Raw genomic sequence first — 14,134 nt, 5'->3', positions numbered from 1 at the left:
AACCCCGGCGGGGCGCGCCGGGGCGGGCGCTGGCCGGGCCGCCCTCCTGCCGCGCCGCGCATGCTCCGTGCCCCCCCTTTTCCCACGCCGCCACCGCCCCCGCCCAACCCGCTCCGTGCCCGAACGTTGGTGCTGGATGGACAGACAGACGGACGACGGCAGTGCAGAACGCACCTCCCGAGCGGTGACGGAGGACGAGGCCCAAAACCTCCCCGGAGCCCCGCCGCCTCCTGGGGGCTGCCCCGGAGGGCTTCTCGGAGGCGGCGGCCTCGGCTTTGGTCCTGCTGGGGCGCCAGGTAGGGGCGGGGCCCCGTCTCCGCAAGTGGCGAGGGGGTGAGGGAGCTGCTGCAGCAGCAGCGGCAGCAGCGGCCGTCGGGACGCCCTGGGAGGCGGCGAGCTCTGAGAGCTGGCGGCCGGCCCTCGGGGCTACCCCCTTCCTGGGCGCCCCAGAAAGGCAGCCGGGTTTCCCAGTGTGTGTCCACTGACTGCGGTTCGCCACCGATCCGGGGGCCGGCAAGAGCGCATCCCGTCGCCCAGCCGCCTGGTAAGTTTGGACTGTTCGCGTCTTCATGTGGGAGCACCGTGCAGGCTGGCACAGCGACCCTGGTCGCAGCACTCCTGCCTGGGGCACCCGGCGAAGCGTCCACAGGCACAGGGCTGGGGGTTGTGCCCTTTGGTGGTGTGGGGGGATGGCGGTGAAGCGCCCCCCCCCACCCCCGGAAGGCTGAAGAAGAGGAAGCTCAGGGCAGGGTAGAGGCCCTCAAGGGCAGGAGAGGGACCGAACTGAACAGCGGGGACTGTGCGGGGAATTGTGCAGGGCTGCCCTGCAGGGCCAGTTCTCACAAATCCCCTCCGAGCTCCCATTGTGGGCCAGGTTGCTGCGGGCATTGGGGGTACATCTGGGAGCGAATTTGCTTTAACTCCCTCCCTGCTCAGTGGGTCCAGTTTTAGTGGCAGGGCACAGACAATGAAAGGTAATGGTTTCAAATGAAGAATAATAAAGTATGCTAAATGGTGGGAAGTGCCAAGGGAAAAAATAGAGCAGAGGAAGGGAGGGGAGGTGTGGGATTGCATATTTAAGTAGTGTGGTTAGAAGGCAACATTTCTGAAAAACCTAAAGGAAATGAGCGAGCCTACCAGGCAGAGGGAACAGCCAGTGCAAAGGCCCTGAGGCAGGAGTGTCCTGGTGAGTAGGAAGAAGAGTTCAGGGGCCACTGTGACTGAAGCAGGGGGAAGCAAGGATGTGGGAGGAGGGGGGAGAGAGGTCAGGAAGGGCCATGGGTTTACTCTGAGTGAGACAGGCACTTCAGGGAGGGTGCTAAGCAGGGAAGGGCAGAACCTCACTAGGAGGTGGCTCTCTTTATGTCCAGCCCAGCCTCTACCCCTGAGGCCAGGGCCTGGAGACACCAGTTGCACGGTTGTTCCTCAGAGGGCTTTGCTGGGCCAGGCCGCCTGGAGGCCCCTGGGCTGACCTATGGCAGCTTTCAGCCTAGACCTGGGCTCTGGACTGAGGCTGGCCTTCCCAGGCTCTGGGTCTTCCAGATTTTCCACCAGGTGGGTGGCAGGTGATGTGCGCTTCAGGGAAGGCTGCTGGGGCCAAGGGAAGGCTGTTGGGTCTTGAATCACTAGACCCCAGAGGAAGTCCCACCAGGATGGAAGAAGACCGGGTGCAGTGTCCCGGGTGTCCTCCCTTGTGGATGACCCCTCCTTCCCCCACCCCCGCCCAGTTCCTGATCCAGCCTGAGTGGTGGGACTGCTGACTGCCTTTCCAGTTGTTTGTTTGTTTTCTGTTTTCTTTTTCTGAGGAAATAGCCCCATCTCGTGGTCTTCCGTAGGCATCAGCGCCCAAGCCCACTGGCCACCCCTCCCGCTTTGGGCTTTGGAGCCAGCTTCACTTCGCCCCCTGCACTCCTCCCCTCCCCCCTCGGGGTGGGCAGGTGGCTCCTCGTTCTCAGCTTTTCCTCTGCCAGGATCAGTGAAGGGGTGGGAGTCTGCCCCCTTCTTGGGGGCAAACCAGCCCAGGAGGAGGCTGGCAGGGCCTTCCTGGCTTCTGGCCCAGGGCACTGCTGTCCGATGGACCCTCCCCTGCATCCCAGTGCCAGGTTTCAGGAAAGCTGAGCTTCGGGGTCCAGAATCATCTTTCAGTTTCTCCTCTATTCTGGTGGCCCAAGGTCAGAGGGTCTTAGGAGAAGCTGCTCTCCAGCTCCACAGGCTCCTTCTAGATTGTTCCTTATGCACGTGTTAGGGAGTGTCATCCCATTCCCACCTGGAGGGTTACTTGGAGTTATAGTCTGTGAGGAAAGGGCTTGGCGTGTCTTTCCTTCCAGGATTTGGAAGTGTGCTGACTTTGGGGGTCTAGGTCTCAAACATAGACACTGTTGCGTGCGACCACTCATCGTGGCTGGCACCTCCCAGTGCGCCTTGTGGTGTTGAACTTGAATGTTGGTCTCCATCTACAGGTGAGCCTGTCATGCTGTTTCTCTCAGGCGGTCACAGCTCAATGGCTGTTTCTCCACTGGGGGCTTGGACCCCAGTATGTCTTGGAGCGGGAGACCGTAGATATCGCCTCTTCCTTTAGACTTTTCTGTTTTCCAAGATGGACCATGACCTGGCGTTACAGCCGTGGGAGAGAGAAAAGAAGCAAGTGCTGTTCTTCAAAATAATGTGCTGCTGGTCTGGAAAGCCCGGATGTTCCCACTAGTCTCCGCCATACACCTTTATAGCTCATTATGTCCCCCCAGTGACTGACGGGTGTCAGAATGAAATGTGACGTGTGGACATCAGCATGATTACTCGACAGCCACACCTCTTGACCCCCTTTTTTTATTGAGATGAGATTTGCATAAAACAAAATTGACCATTCTAAAGTGAATAATTCAACAGCATTAAGTACATTAACAATGTTGTGCAACCATCACCGCTGTCTTGTTCCAGAACATTTTCATCACCCATGGAGAAAACCCTATACCCACAAAGCAGTCATACACACACACACACACACACACACACACACCGCTCCTCCCCCCCGCCCCCCACACACACCCTCACACCTCATGCCCACCGATCTGCTCTCTGGCTCTCTGGATTTTTCTATTCTGCACATGTCATATGTTAGTTTTTAAAAAATATCTTTTTATTGATTTTTTTTTTTTTTGAGAGAGAGAGAGAGAGAAACATCAATCAGCTGCCTCCACTATGCACCCAGACTGGGAATTGATCCTGGAACCTGGGCATGTGCCCTGACCTGGAATCAAACCGGCAACCCTTCTGAGCACAGGATGCTGCTCACCCAAGTGGGCCACACCTACCAAGGCCATGTCATATTTTTAAAGATAAGATTATTTTTTGATGGCAGATCACAAGACAGTGACACCTAGAGAGATGAAAGGCAGAACTCTTTCTTACAACTCAAAGGAGAGGAGGCTGCCACATGGGGGTGCATCGGGGTAGCATGCTAGTTTCCACGGGGTCCCTCTGGGCATAGGGGCTGTCCCTAGTTTTCTCATACTGACCTCTGAGTGTGGGAGCCCAATAAGGGGGTGAGGACATGTTTAGTGGCCCCAGAGAGAGGGCCCCATGATGAGGGAGGTAGCTGGGATGGGAGCTCAACAAACTGCCCATGAAGAGCAGAGAAAAGGGGGTTTTCAGTCATAAGTTCCAAACTAGGGCAAGACAGCTCTTGTGAAATTTTGTATTACATCATATAAATGGAATCACACCATCTGTGGCCTATTGTGTGTCTGGCTTTTGTCACTGAGCATAATGTCTCCAAGGTTCGCCCGCATTGTAGCATGTATCGGCATTTCATTCCTCTTTATGGCCAAGTAATATTCCATTGTGGGTACGACCACATTTGTTTCATCCGTTAGCATTCGTCAGACGGTGGATATTGGGTTGTTTCCACTTGTTGCCGCTCTGGTGAATCACGCTGCTAGGAACATTCATGTACCGGCTTTTATTTGCACACCTGTTTGCAGTTGTTTTGGGTATATGTCCAGGAGTGGAATTGCTGGGTCATGCGATAACTGTTTATTTATTGAGGAACCATCAAACTATTTTCCCTTTTAATTTTGAACACCATCGAGCAAACCGACAAGTAGAGAGACTAGTGTAATGAAGCCCAGGCAGTACCCTCCAGCTCCTCTTATTTGCTAGTTTGCTCTTCCCTTTCCTTCCATTCTATTCCCTTCCCAGCATTTTAAAGTAAGTTTACAGGCCATTTTCTCCCAAAATGCTTCAATGTGCATCTCTTTTTTTGTTTGTTAAGCCTCACCTGAAGATATTTTTCCATTGATTTTTTTAGGGAGAGCGGAAGAGAGAGGGAAAGACAGAGAGAAACATCCCAGTGAGAGAAACACATGGATTGGTTGCCTCCTGCACAAGTCCCAACCCGGGCCTGGGCCAGGGAGAAGCCTGCAACCGAGGTACATGCCCTTGAAAGGAATCGAACGCAGGACCCTTTAGTCTGCAGGCTGACGCTCTGTCCACTAAGCCAAACCGGCTAGGGCTTAATGTGCATCTCTTGACAAGCACATTTTGTTAAATGGCTCAGTGCTATTTTCCATCCAATGCACAGGCAGCAGTGGTCCCACTGTCCTCTGAAAGTCACTCCTCAGTAGGCCCTCCATGCTCCCCAGTGCCTTTGACTCCTCTTTTGTTCATGCCTGATAAAAGACTCTGCCCATGGCTCAGTGGTTGAGCGTCGACCTATGAACTAGGACAGTGGTCGGCAAACTGCGGCTCGCGAGCCACATGTGGCTCTTTGGCCCCCTGAGTGTGGCTCTTCCACAAAATACCGACTTCTGCGCATGGGCCACGAAGTTTCAATTGCACTGCACATGCGCGCCCACACGTGGTATTTTGTGGAAGAGCCACACTCAAGGGGCCAAAGAGCCGCATGTGGCTCTCGAGCCGCAGTTTGCCGACCACAGAACTAGGAGGTCATGGTTCAATTCCCGCTCAGAGCACATATCCCCAGCGTGGAGCATGCAGGAGGCAGTTCATCAGTGATTCTCTCTCATCATTGATGTTTCTATCTCTCCCTCTCCCTTCCTCTCTGAAATCAATAAAAATATATTTTTAAAAAGGACTCCATTGCACTTGGATGTTGGCCCCTTAAATCTCTTTTCATCTAGAACAGTCATCCTCTCTAAGCCTCCTCTCTTCCCCAGGACACTCATTTGCAGAGGAGAACAGGGAACAGCCCACTTCTGGGTCAGGCTGCTTGCTTTCTTGTGGTGTCTTGAACTGGCCCCCTCCTGTGAACTGCAAGTTGGGTTCCAAGGCTGTATCAGAATCCGGTCAAGACTTGGCAAGAGCCCTCCTGGGCCACCTGAGCAGTCCCCACAGCATCCCCGGAGGGATGTCCCACCTCTGTCCCACCATTGTTAGATTAGCTTTCTCTCTCGTGACCAGCAGACATTTGACATCACGTGGATATCTGTTCTTCCTTCGCCTTGCATCTAATGCAGCGGTTCTCAACCTGTGGGTCGCGACCCCTTTGGAGGTCGAAGGACCCTTTCACAGGGGTCGGATAAGACCATCCTGCATATCAGATATTTACATTACAATTCATAACAGTAGCAAAATTCCAGTTATGAAGTAGCAATGAAAATAATTTTATGGTTGGGGTCACAACATGAGGAACTGTATTTAAAGGGCCAGAAGGTTGAGAACCACTGATCTAATGGTATGTATGTATGTATGTATGTATGTATTTATTTATTTTAATCCTCACCCGAGGATATTTTCTCATTGATTTTTAGAGAGAGTGGGACGGGGAGAGACAGAGAGAAACATCGATGTGAGAGAGACTCATTGATTGGTTGCTTCCTGCCCGGGGGCCGGGGAGGAGCCTGTAACCGAGGTACTTGCCCTTGACTGGAATCGACCCCGGGACCCTTCAGTCCGCAGGACAATGCTCTATCCACTGAGCCAAACCAGCTAGGGCCATCTAATGGTTTTTAGCATCCACTTGACCTTAAGGGATTCTGTCTCTCTGATTCATAGAAACTTCTTCATAAGACATATGAGTTTATTTATTCCAGGCCAGTGTTGATTGACAATGTATCACAGGTGATAAGGGACTTTGGGCCAATTTCAATGCTCTGGGGACCCTGTCCCTTTGCCCTCTCTCGTTGCATAAACACGCTGTGCTCGCCCACAGCAGCATAAGAAACACTCCAGGCTCAGGCCCACCCGCCCACCACCCACAGCCTTGTTCCTCCGCTACTCCGCCCAGGACTTTCACCTTTCAGTCTCCAGTTGGGTGGAAACAACATCCTTAGAGCAAACTTTCTTCTTCTGGCTTTGAGAACTGATGTGGAGAAAGAAATCTGGTTCCGTCCACTTTGTCAGTGACACGCTCTTCCTGCCCTTAATGTGAGCCCGGGCTCCTTCCTGTCCCCCGGGGGTCAGGGGGGCAGGGGGAGAGGGGAGGATGGGGGAGGCCCCAGCATGGCCTCACGTTCTGCAAACTCCCCCCACCACCACCACTGCCAGCCAGTTTTCAGCACCATGAACGCTGCACTCAGGCCTATCTGAAGGCTGGATATGGGCCATGCCCTTGATCTGCTGTTCTCCTTACTCCAACCTTCATCTTTTGGCCTAAAAGTTACTTCTTCAGAAAGCACCCCCCCCCCCCCCCCGCAATCGTGGGTCCCTTCATTGTGCAGCTCACCAGCCTGGTCTTTCTCTTCCCCTTGAGAAGTGTTTGCAGGTGGAGGCGGTATGTTTAGAGATTTTTTGTCAGAACCCTGACCTGAGGGGAAAGGGGGTTGGCGGCAGGGCTTCTAGGGATTGCTGGAAAGTTGGGGTCAGGGGTACTGCCCACATGAGAAAAGGGCCAAGAGAAGAAAGAAATGAGAAAAATAAAGGAAAGACTAGCCCGGCCGACATGGCTCAGTGGTTGAGCATCAACCTATGAACCAGGAGATCTGGGTTCGATTCTCGGTTAGGCCTCACGCCCGGGTTGGGGGCTTGATCCCCAGTGGGGGACATACAGGAGGCAGCCCATCAGTGAATCTTTCTCATCATTGATGTTTCTATCTCTCCCCCTCCTCTCTGAAATCACTAAAATTATATTTTTAAAAAGAAACACTCCCTTGAAAGCCTAGTTTGGGCTGCTGGCCAGAGGGGGGAATAAATCCGTGTCTGTGGCCCACTGTGCAGGTGAGGAGAGGGGACAGAAGCTCAGTTTAGTTAAGTGTTATGGGTTGAATCGTGTCCCCTGAAAAGATATGTTGAAATCTTGTCCCCAGGGGCTGGGAATGGATGGGCTGTACTGGAGTGGGGTGGGCCTCCTCTCACACCTACTTCTTTCTACTTCCCTTAGCTTCTCCCTGCCTCTGCCATGGCAGCCATTCTCCTAACGACCAGAGCCAAGGTGAGTGGGTCTCCCAGCTGCGGGCTGCCCCTCGCCCCAGCATCTCCCCTTCACGGTCTCCACCTGCCACCTCCTCGTGTCCCAGCCTCACAACTGTTGCAACTCCGAGCCTCCCCCGGCTGCTGCGCTCCCCAATATCGCCCTTATCCCATCTTTAGTTGCTCCCACCTCATCCTGGGCCCCAAGAGGGTGAATTTCCCTGCAGTCACAGGAATGGCTTGTTTTAGGTGCCAGTATCTTTTGAGGACGTGTCCGTGCACTTCAGCAAGACAGAATGGAAGCTTCTGGATCTCAAACAAAGGATCCTCTACAAGCAAGTGATGCTGGAGAACTACCGCCATTTAGTGTCACTGGGTAAGGACCCCACACACCCAGCGCCTCCTGCTTTGTCTCTAAACTTTCTTTCTTTCTTTCTTTCTTTCTTTCTTTCTTTCTTTCTTTCTTTCTTTTTTTAACATATTTTTATTGATTTCAGAAAGGAAGGGAGAGGAAGAGGGAGATAGAAACATCAATGATGAGAGAGAATTATTGATCGGCTGCCTCCTGCATGCCCCACACTGGGGATTGAGCCTGCAACCTGGGCATGTGCCCTGATAGAGAATCGAACCATAACCTCCTGGTTCATGGGTCGATGCTCAAACACTAAGCCATGCCAGCTGGGCTGAACTCAGTTTATTTTTGAGTTTCTTTGCTGGTTGGTTACTGTAAGGCCAAAAATAAATGCATTTCCCCATCAGATCCATAATCCATTGCAGCCCAGCTTTTGTCTCAACAGGGCAGTTTTTAGCTCAATGGTTTGGACCTGTGAATGTTTTGGGTAAATGTGTGCCCTCCCTCATCAAACTTATTTTGCATATAAACTCAGGTTAACGGAACTTCTTCTACCCAAAAGATGGTGCAAATTACCCTATGCCCTACTGGAGACTTAATTCACTTTTACCAAGGTTGCATTTCACATTTGTTTCTTGTTAGAATTTAGTAGCATCAAGCCACAGAGGGCCCAGGACATGGAGGCCCAGGCCAAGGCATGTAGAGGCCGGGGTGGGAGCTGGGGCATACTCCCCTGCTGCATCCCGCTGCCTTTGGGGCTGCAGTGGACCCCCTTGCTCCAATTTTTCTTTTAGAGTCAACAGATTTCACCTCTGTGATTTGCCCACACCAAGGGAGACTAGCTTCTTCCCCTGGGTTCTTTCTGACCCTTCCCAGGAAGATCTGGGCTTCCCAGGGGAGTCCAGGAATCCTCAGCTGAGTTTGGCATAAGGAACTGAGACATCTGCTCTGTCTGATGGTGATTCAAAGGGCAAAAGGGGTGCAGGCAGCCCCTCGGCTCTGTTCACTTCCTGATACTCCCTCAGGCCTTGACCCCGGTGGATCCCTGCTCTAGCCCTTTGGCTATGCCTCGGAGTATCCACACACACAGAGGCCCCCACAAGCCTACTGCTCTCCACGAGGCCAAGTAATAACATCTTTATCCTCGTCGCCCAAATTGCCATCTACTATAGATCCCCTGTGCCTGCCTGGTCCCTGTAGGCTTAGAGCCCCTTGCTTCGTGAGTGGGACTCTGCCCTACTCTGGACCCTTCCAGTGGCACTTTTTGGAGAGTTCTTTGTTCTCTGTTCCTGAAGACACTGATTCACTTCATTTCCGTGCACAGGATTTTCATCCTCCAAGCCTCACCTGGTCTCCCTGCTGGAGCGAGGGGAATGGCCCTGGGTAACAGACAGCCGGACAAGGGCTGCCGTAGGAACACAGGCAGGTGAGTAAAAGGTGGTCGGCCAGCTTGCCTGAGGCATTCGCATAGAGCAGCGGCCAGTGGAGGGTGGCACAGTCACTTTGGGTGGGGAACTCTCTTTTGTGGCAGATTTAAATGCCCCAAGGACTCGCCCACTATGGAGGCACCAGATGAAGGGAGCACCTCCTGCTGTCTCACCCCATTTCCTCCCTTCTCACTTTCCTGTCTCTCTGCCCAAGTCCATCTCTTGGTTCATCTCTTCTCAGCCTTGGCATGAGGGTGAGGGTGAAGAAAAAACCCTCAATAGAGATCCAGGGAGGGAGCAACACCGGTTGGTGCCCTCTGTCTTTACAGATGAAAGGATCAAGAGCAAGGCATTGAGTTCCAAGAAGAAACATTGTCCAAAAGAATGCGCAGGTGGCAGCAAGGGCCAGGGAGCCAGGCTGCTGGAGGAGAAACCTGAGCAGACACAGAAACATGTTCGTTCTCCAGAGACAGGTTCCAGCAGGGGTGACCATCACAGGGAGAAAGGCCAAGGCAGTTCCTCGGGGGCGGGGAGAGAGCCAGTGCAGAGAAGCAACCACAGCGTCAGGCAGGTTTCAGTGTCAAGGCCACAGAGTTCCAAAGGCGCAGAGAAGCGGTACCTGTGTCAGCAGTGTGGGAAATCCTTCAGCCGGAGCTCCAACCTCATCAAACACCGCATCATCCACAGCGGCGAGAAGCCCTACGAGTGCTCAGAGTGTGGGAAACTGTTTCGGCGCAGCTTCGCCCTCCTGGAGCACCAGCGCATCCACAGCGGCGAGAAGCCCTTCGAATGCAATGAGTGCGGGAAGACCTTTACGCGCAGCTCCAACCTCATCAAGCACCAAATTATCCACAGCGGCGAGAAGCCCTTCAAGTGCTCAGAGTGTGGGAAACTCTTCCGGCGCAGCTTCGCCCTCCTGGAGCATGAGCGCATCCACAGCGGCGAGCGGCCCTATGAGTGCAATGAGTGCGGGAAGTCCTTCAGCAGGAGCTCTAACCTCATCGAGCACCAGCGAACCCACAGTGGCGAGAAGCCCTACAAGTGCAGCAAGTGTCCAAAAGCTTTCAAGGGCATCTCCCAGCTCATTCATCACCAGCGCATCCACAGCAGGGAGAAGTCATTCCAGTGCAAGGAGTGTGGAAAGGCCTTCCGGGGGCGCTCGGGCCTCAGTCAGCATCGTCGGGTACACAGTGGTGAGAAGCCCTACGAATGCAGCGACTGTGGGAAGACCTTCGGCAGACGATCCAACCTCTTCAAGCACCAGGCGGTTCACAGGGAAGAGAGGCCCCACAAGTGTCAAGACTGCAAGAAGGTGTTCCGGAGCAGCTTAGACCTCCTGGAGCACCGACAGGCGCACGAATGCCGGAAGGCCTGCAGCAAGAGCGAGGAGAAGCCTTGCACATGTGGCGAGTGTGGCAAATGTGACAAGGCCTTGAAGGGAAAGTTGCAGAAAACTCGCCACGGAAAGAAGACTTCAGAGGACAGCGACAATGAAAAAGAGCCAGTCTCCTTGGCCCTCAAAAGTGCCCCTGCAGAGCCCCACCCTGAAGATGAGAAACAGGGGACAGACTCTGAATGCAAGGCTACCCACAGTGCCATGTGACAGGGTTGTCTCAGGAGGGCTGAGCGTCCTGCTCCCCTCCATCCTGTCATTGATGATGCAGCCTGAGCCCTGGGCTGATGACAGGGTGCCATGAGTGTGCACAGGAGTGCGTGTGTGTGGAGCGGATGTGAGCTGCTGAAAGGGCCCTTGCACACCCATCGGGACTTCATGCTGCAGGAGGACACCTGTGGATGGGGCCACCCCCAGGGCGCAGGCACCTTGAATTCATTCAGTAGAGTAGTCTATTTTCTCTCATCGAGTCATTCACTGCACCCCAAGACTTGTTAGTGTTTCCAGGTAGAAGACACGAAAAGCACTTTAATCCTTGAAGAGCTTATAGATGGAAGGCCCTTGAGGACATTAAAACTCGTGAGCTCTGTAAGTAGGCTGTGGCTCGACTGTGACATCCCCCCAAATTCATCAAGAAATGGTCTGCAAATGGACTCAGACAAATACTCTCACACACTGCTCACGCCTGCATTGTTAGCCTGGGCTCCGTGGGAAGGCACAGGACACCCTGCTACGGTGCTGACCCGTTCTTTTTCCAGGCCATTTGTCTTTGTGCCTGAAGACTGCAGCCTTCCACAGCTGTCCCCAGCTGCTGCTTCTCAGAGGAGCAGCACCAGGCCCCATCTTCTCAGAGCTTGGGAGGTGGGGGGGGCTCTTGGGGGTGAAGGGCCAGGGCCCCGTGGAGAGGATGAGGCCCAAGGACTCTCAGCTTCTCCTCCCCCAGAGAGTAGCCTTTTTGCACTGGTCCCTCGAAGAAGCAGGCTCCAGGCAAGACATGGCAAGCATGGCAACATTTGCCACCGGCTGCCTGGCTACCTTTGGTCTCCTCCCTGCCCACCAGACCCCCAAGTTTGCCCTATCTGCTGCTTTTCTGCCCCCCACCCCCCGCCCAGAGCCTGCCAGCAAAGGCCACCCTGGCTTCTCTGTTCCTCCTTCCCACCCTCAGTGCCTAAAGCTGCCCCCACTCCCCGTACCCAAGCCGCACCCCTTGTGGTTTGTATGCATCAGGAGGAAAGCCAGACGGGTTAGGAATTTGCACAGAGGGTACCCAGCCGTGGTTCTCTCATTAGATCTGTCTTTATAGGACATTTCTGAAAATATTGGAGGCTCGGTTGCTTTGAATGTTTTTGCGTTCAGGACAATGTAAGTTGAAGGTTGAGATTTCTGCCATATGAGAGTGTCAGGGAATCACTCCTGAAATAAGAATCCCACCCCACCCCCAGCCCTCTGAGAAGTACTCAGACAGGAGAAAGGGTCTCACCCTCCCCCCCCCGCCCCGCCCCCTGAGGCCTGGCACATGGTCAGTGTGGTGGCAAGCCTGGCTACTCTTCTCCCTCCTTCCCAACAGCCCTGTGGAAACAGGGCAGACCCTGCAAATGGCACTTTACTGCAGGCCAGGTGAGGTTCTCAAGGAGAAAGCTCACACTGGCCAGGGAGGCAGCTGCTGGCAGGCTCTGTCCTGTGCCACCTATGCTGTCCCCAGAGCTGGGCCCAGGAATTATGCCCCTTGGTGCTCTCCGCCCAGTTTCCTGGTTCGCTTGCCACCTCCTTCCAGCCCCCTTCACTCTCAGGGGCTCTGGTCTGTCACACAGAGCGCTGAGGGCAGGCAGGTGGTGGATATGCTGGAGTCCCTCTCCGGGCCTCCAAGGAGCATGCGCGTTCCCTGCAAGACGGGGGAGGGTCAAAGACCCATCAGGAGAGTGTGGGAAGACCTGGAAGTCCAGGATTCCTTCTGAACATGCTGTTTGGAGCTGCAATCGCTAGGACGACTCCAAAAGTGAGAAATATAGGAATAGGTGTAGATGTAGATGTAGGTGTAGATGTAGGTGTAGGTGTAGATGTTTTATAGAGATTTATTTAAAGGATTTTACACATCTTTGACTTCTGGAAAGTGCTTGTAACTTGCTCTTATCTCATAGCCTCCTTAGCTGCATCCATATCCCCTTGTCCTTTGATTGGCCTCTGCTCTGCGTGTCACATTCGTCTTTGTGCCCTAGCACTGGGCTTGGCACTTAGTAAATGTTAGATCGCTGAAGGAGGAACGCACAACGCGAATTGATTTGATCATCCGCACACCAGGTGGCTGAGCCTGGATGGCTCCAGCCCCCGTGACAGGAGTCAGCGGCTTATAAAGGACTTTTGGCGGGCTTTTTCCTGGGTGGAGACTTCTTTACACATACCCGGAGGGGAGAGAATGGGATGTGGTCACTGCAAGTGAAATGTGGTCTCAGCAAAGGGACTGTCCTTAGTGAAATGACCTGGAAAGCCAGTTCCCGGGGGAGGGGTATCATTTCAATTTCTCGATCAAACCTAACAGTAAGTGCTTGTGGAATGAATATCGCCCCCTCAGCACATTGAACTCAGGTTCTAGACCACAGTCAGCCCTAGCATTGCCTAGAGGCAGTTGAAAGTTTCTGCAACATTTGGGTTTTCCAGTAGAAAAAGAAGGATTAGGAACAGTGTCTGGAGTCCATGGAGAGGTCATTGGGAAATGTGTTTTTTTCTGAGGTGCAGACAATCTTTGCTAGGATTTAAGAACCCAGTCCCCACGCAGTGCCGGGGACAGTGGCCAGAGCCCTGTGCTTGGGCTCCAGTCTCCTTCAACCATGGCCTGACTGGGATTGGGGCAACAGCTCTCACGTGGTGGGAATCAGGAAGAATGCTTTTGTAAGTGAACAGTTTTGCTCTTACAGGCCAGTCAGTAACCAGCTTTTAATAAAGAAGAGCTGCACCCTAGCCGGTTTGGCTCTGTGGATAGAGCATCGGCCCACGGATGGAAGGGTCACGGGTTCAATTCTGGTGGGTGTGGGAGGCAATGGGTCAATGCATCTCTCACATTGATGTTTCTCTCTCTGTGTCTGTCCCCCTCCCTTTCAATCCCTCTAAAAATCAATGGGGAAAAATACCCTCGGATGAGAATAGGAAAGACAGAAGGGTGGGAGGGAGAGAGAGAGACAGAGATGGGGGGAGGAAGGGAGGAAGGGAAGGAGGGAGGGAGGGAGGGAGGGAGGAAAGAAGGAAGGAAGGAAGGAAGGAAGGAAGGAAGGAAGGAAGGAAGGAAGGGAGAGAGAGAGAGAGAGAGAGAAAGGGGGGAGGGAGGAAGGAAGGAGGGAGGGAGGAAGAGAAGAGAAGAGAAGAGAAGAGAAGAGAAGAGAAGAGAAGAGAAGAGAAGAGAAGAGAAGAGAAGAGAAGAGAAGAGAGAAGAGAAGGGAAGAGAGGAGAAGAGAGGAGTTGGCTCCCCCCAGGATAAGGTCATCCCATTGATTCTACTGGATAAGCTAGCTTTTTTTCCCTCCCTGCCCCCACCCCCACCCCACAACCACTGGCCTACTTTCTGTCCCTGTTCATTAGTTGGTATTTTCTGCAGTTCTATGTAAATGG

General features: G+C 53.5%; 1 protein-coding gene across 2 annotated transcripts; it reads left to right on the top strand.

Annotated features, from left to right (window-relative positions):
- The first annotated feature begins 126 nt into the window (after positions 1–126).
- Positions 127–13,577, top strand: ZFP92 (ZFP92 zinc finger protein). Of its 2 annotated transcripts, none has more exons than XM_036306080.1 (5): positions 127–296; positions 7,334–7,384; positions 7,612–7,738; positions 9,039–9,140; positions 9,471–13,577. In XM_036306080.1, exons 2-5 carry the CDS (start codon positions 7,352–7,354, stop codon positions 10,742–10,744), a joined length of 1,536 nt encoding a protein of 511 aa, XP_036161973.1. In that variant the 5' UTR covers positions 127–296; positions 7,334–7,351; the 3' UTR covers positions 10,745–13,577. The 2 variants fall into 2 exon arrangements, with proteins under 2 accessions (XP_036161973.1, XP_036161972.1); XM_036306079.1 differs by having other exon boundaries at positions 127–544.
- Positions 13,578–14,134: the final 557 nt, after the last annotated feature.

This window comes from Myotis myotis, unplaced genomic scaffold, assembly GCF_014108235.1.
Source record: "Myotis myotis isolate mMyoMyo1 unplaced genomic scaffold, mMyoMyo1.p scaffold_m19_p_4, whole genome shotgun sequence".
NCBI lineage: Eukaryota > Metazoa > Chordata > Mammalia > Chiroptera > Vespertilionidae > Myotis > Myotis myotis.
The sequence above is the reverse complement of the archived record's forward strand: the minus strand, read 5'-3'. Positions and strand labels throughout refer to the sequence as shown.

Coding starts and splice junctions, on each gene's coding strand:
- ZFP92 (XM_036306080.1), top strand. CDS start 7,352: ATGGCAGCCATTCTCCTAACGACCAGAGCCAAG. Junction 7,739..9,038: donor CCGCCATTTAGTGTCACTGG/GTAAGGACCCCA, acceptor TTCCGTGCACAG/GATTTTCATCCTCCAAGCCT. Junction 9,141..9,470: donor TGCCGTAGGAACACAGGCAG/GTGAGTAAAAGG, acceptor CTGTCTTTACAG/ATGAAAGGATCAAGAGCAAG.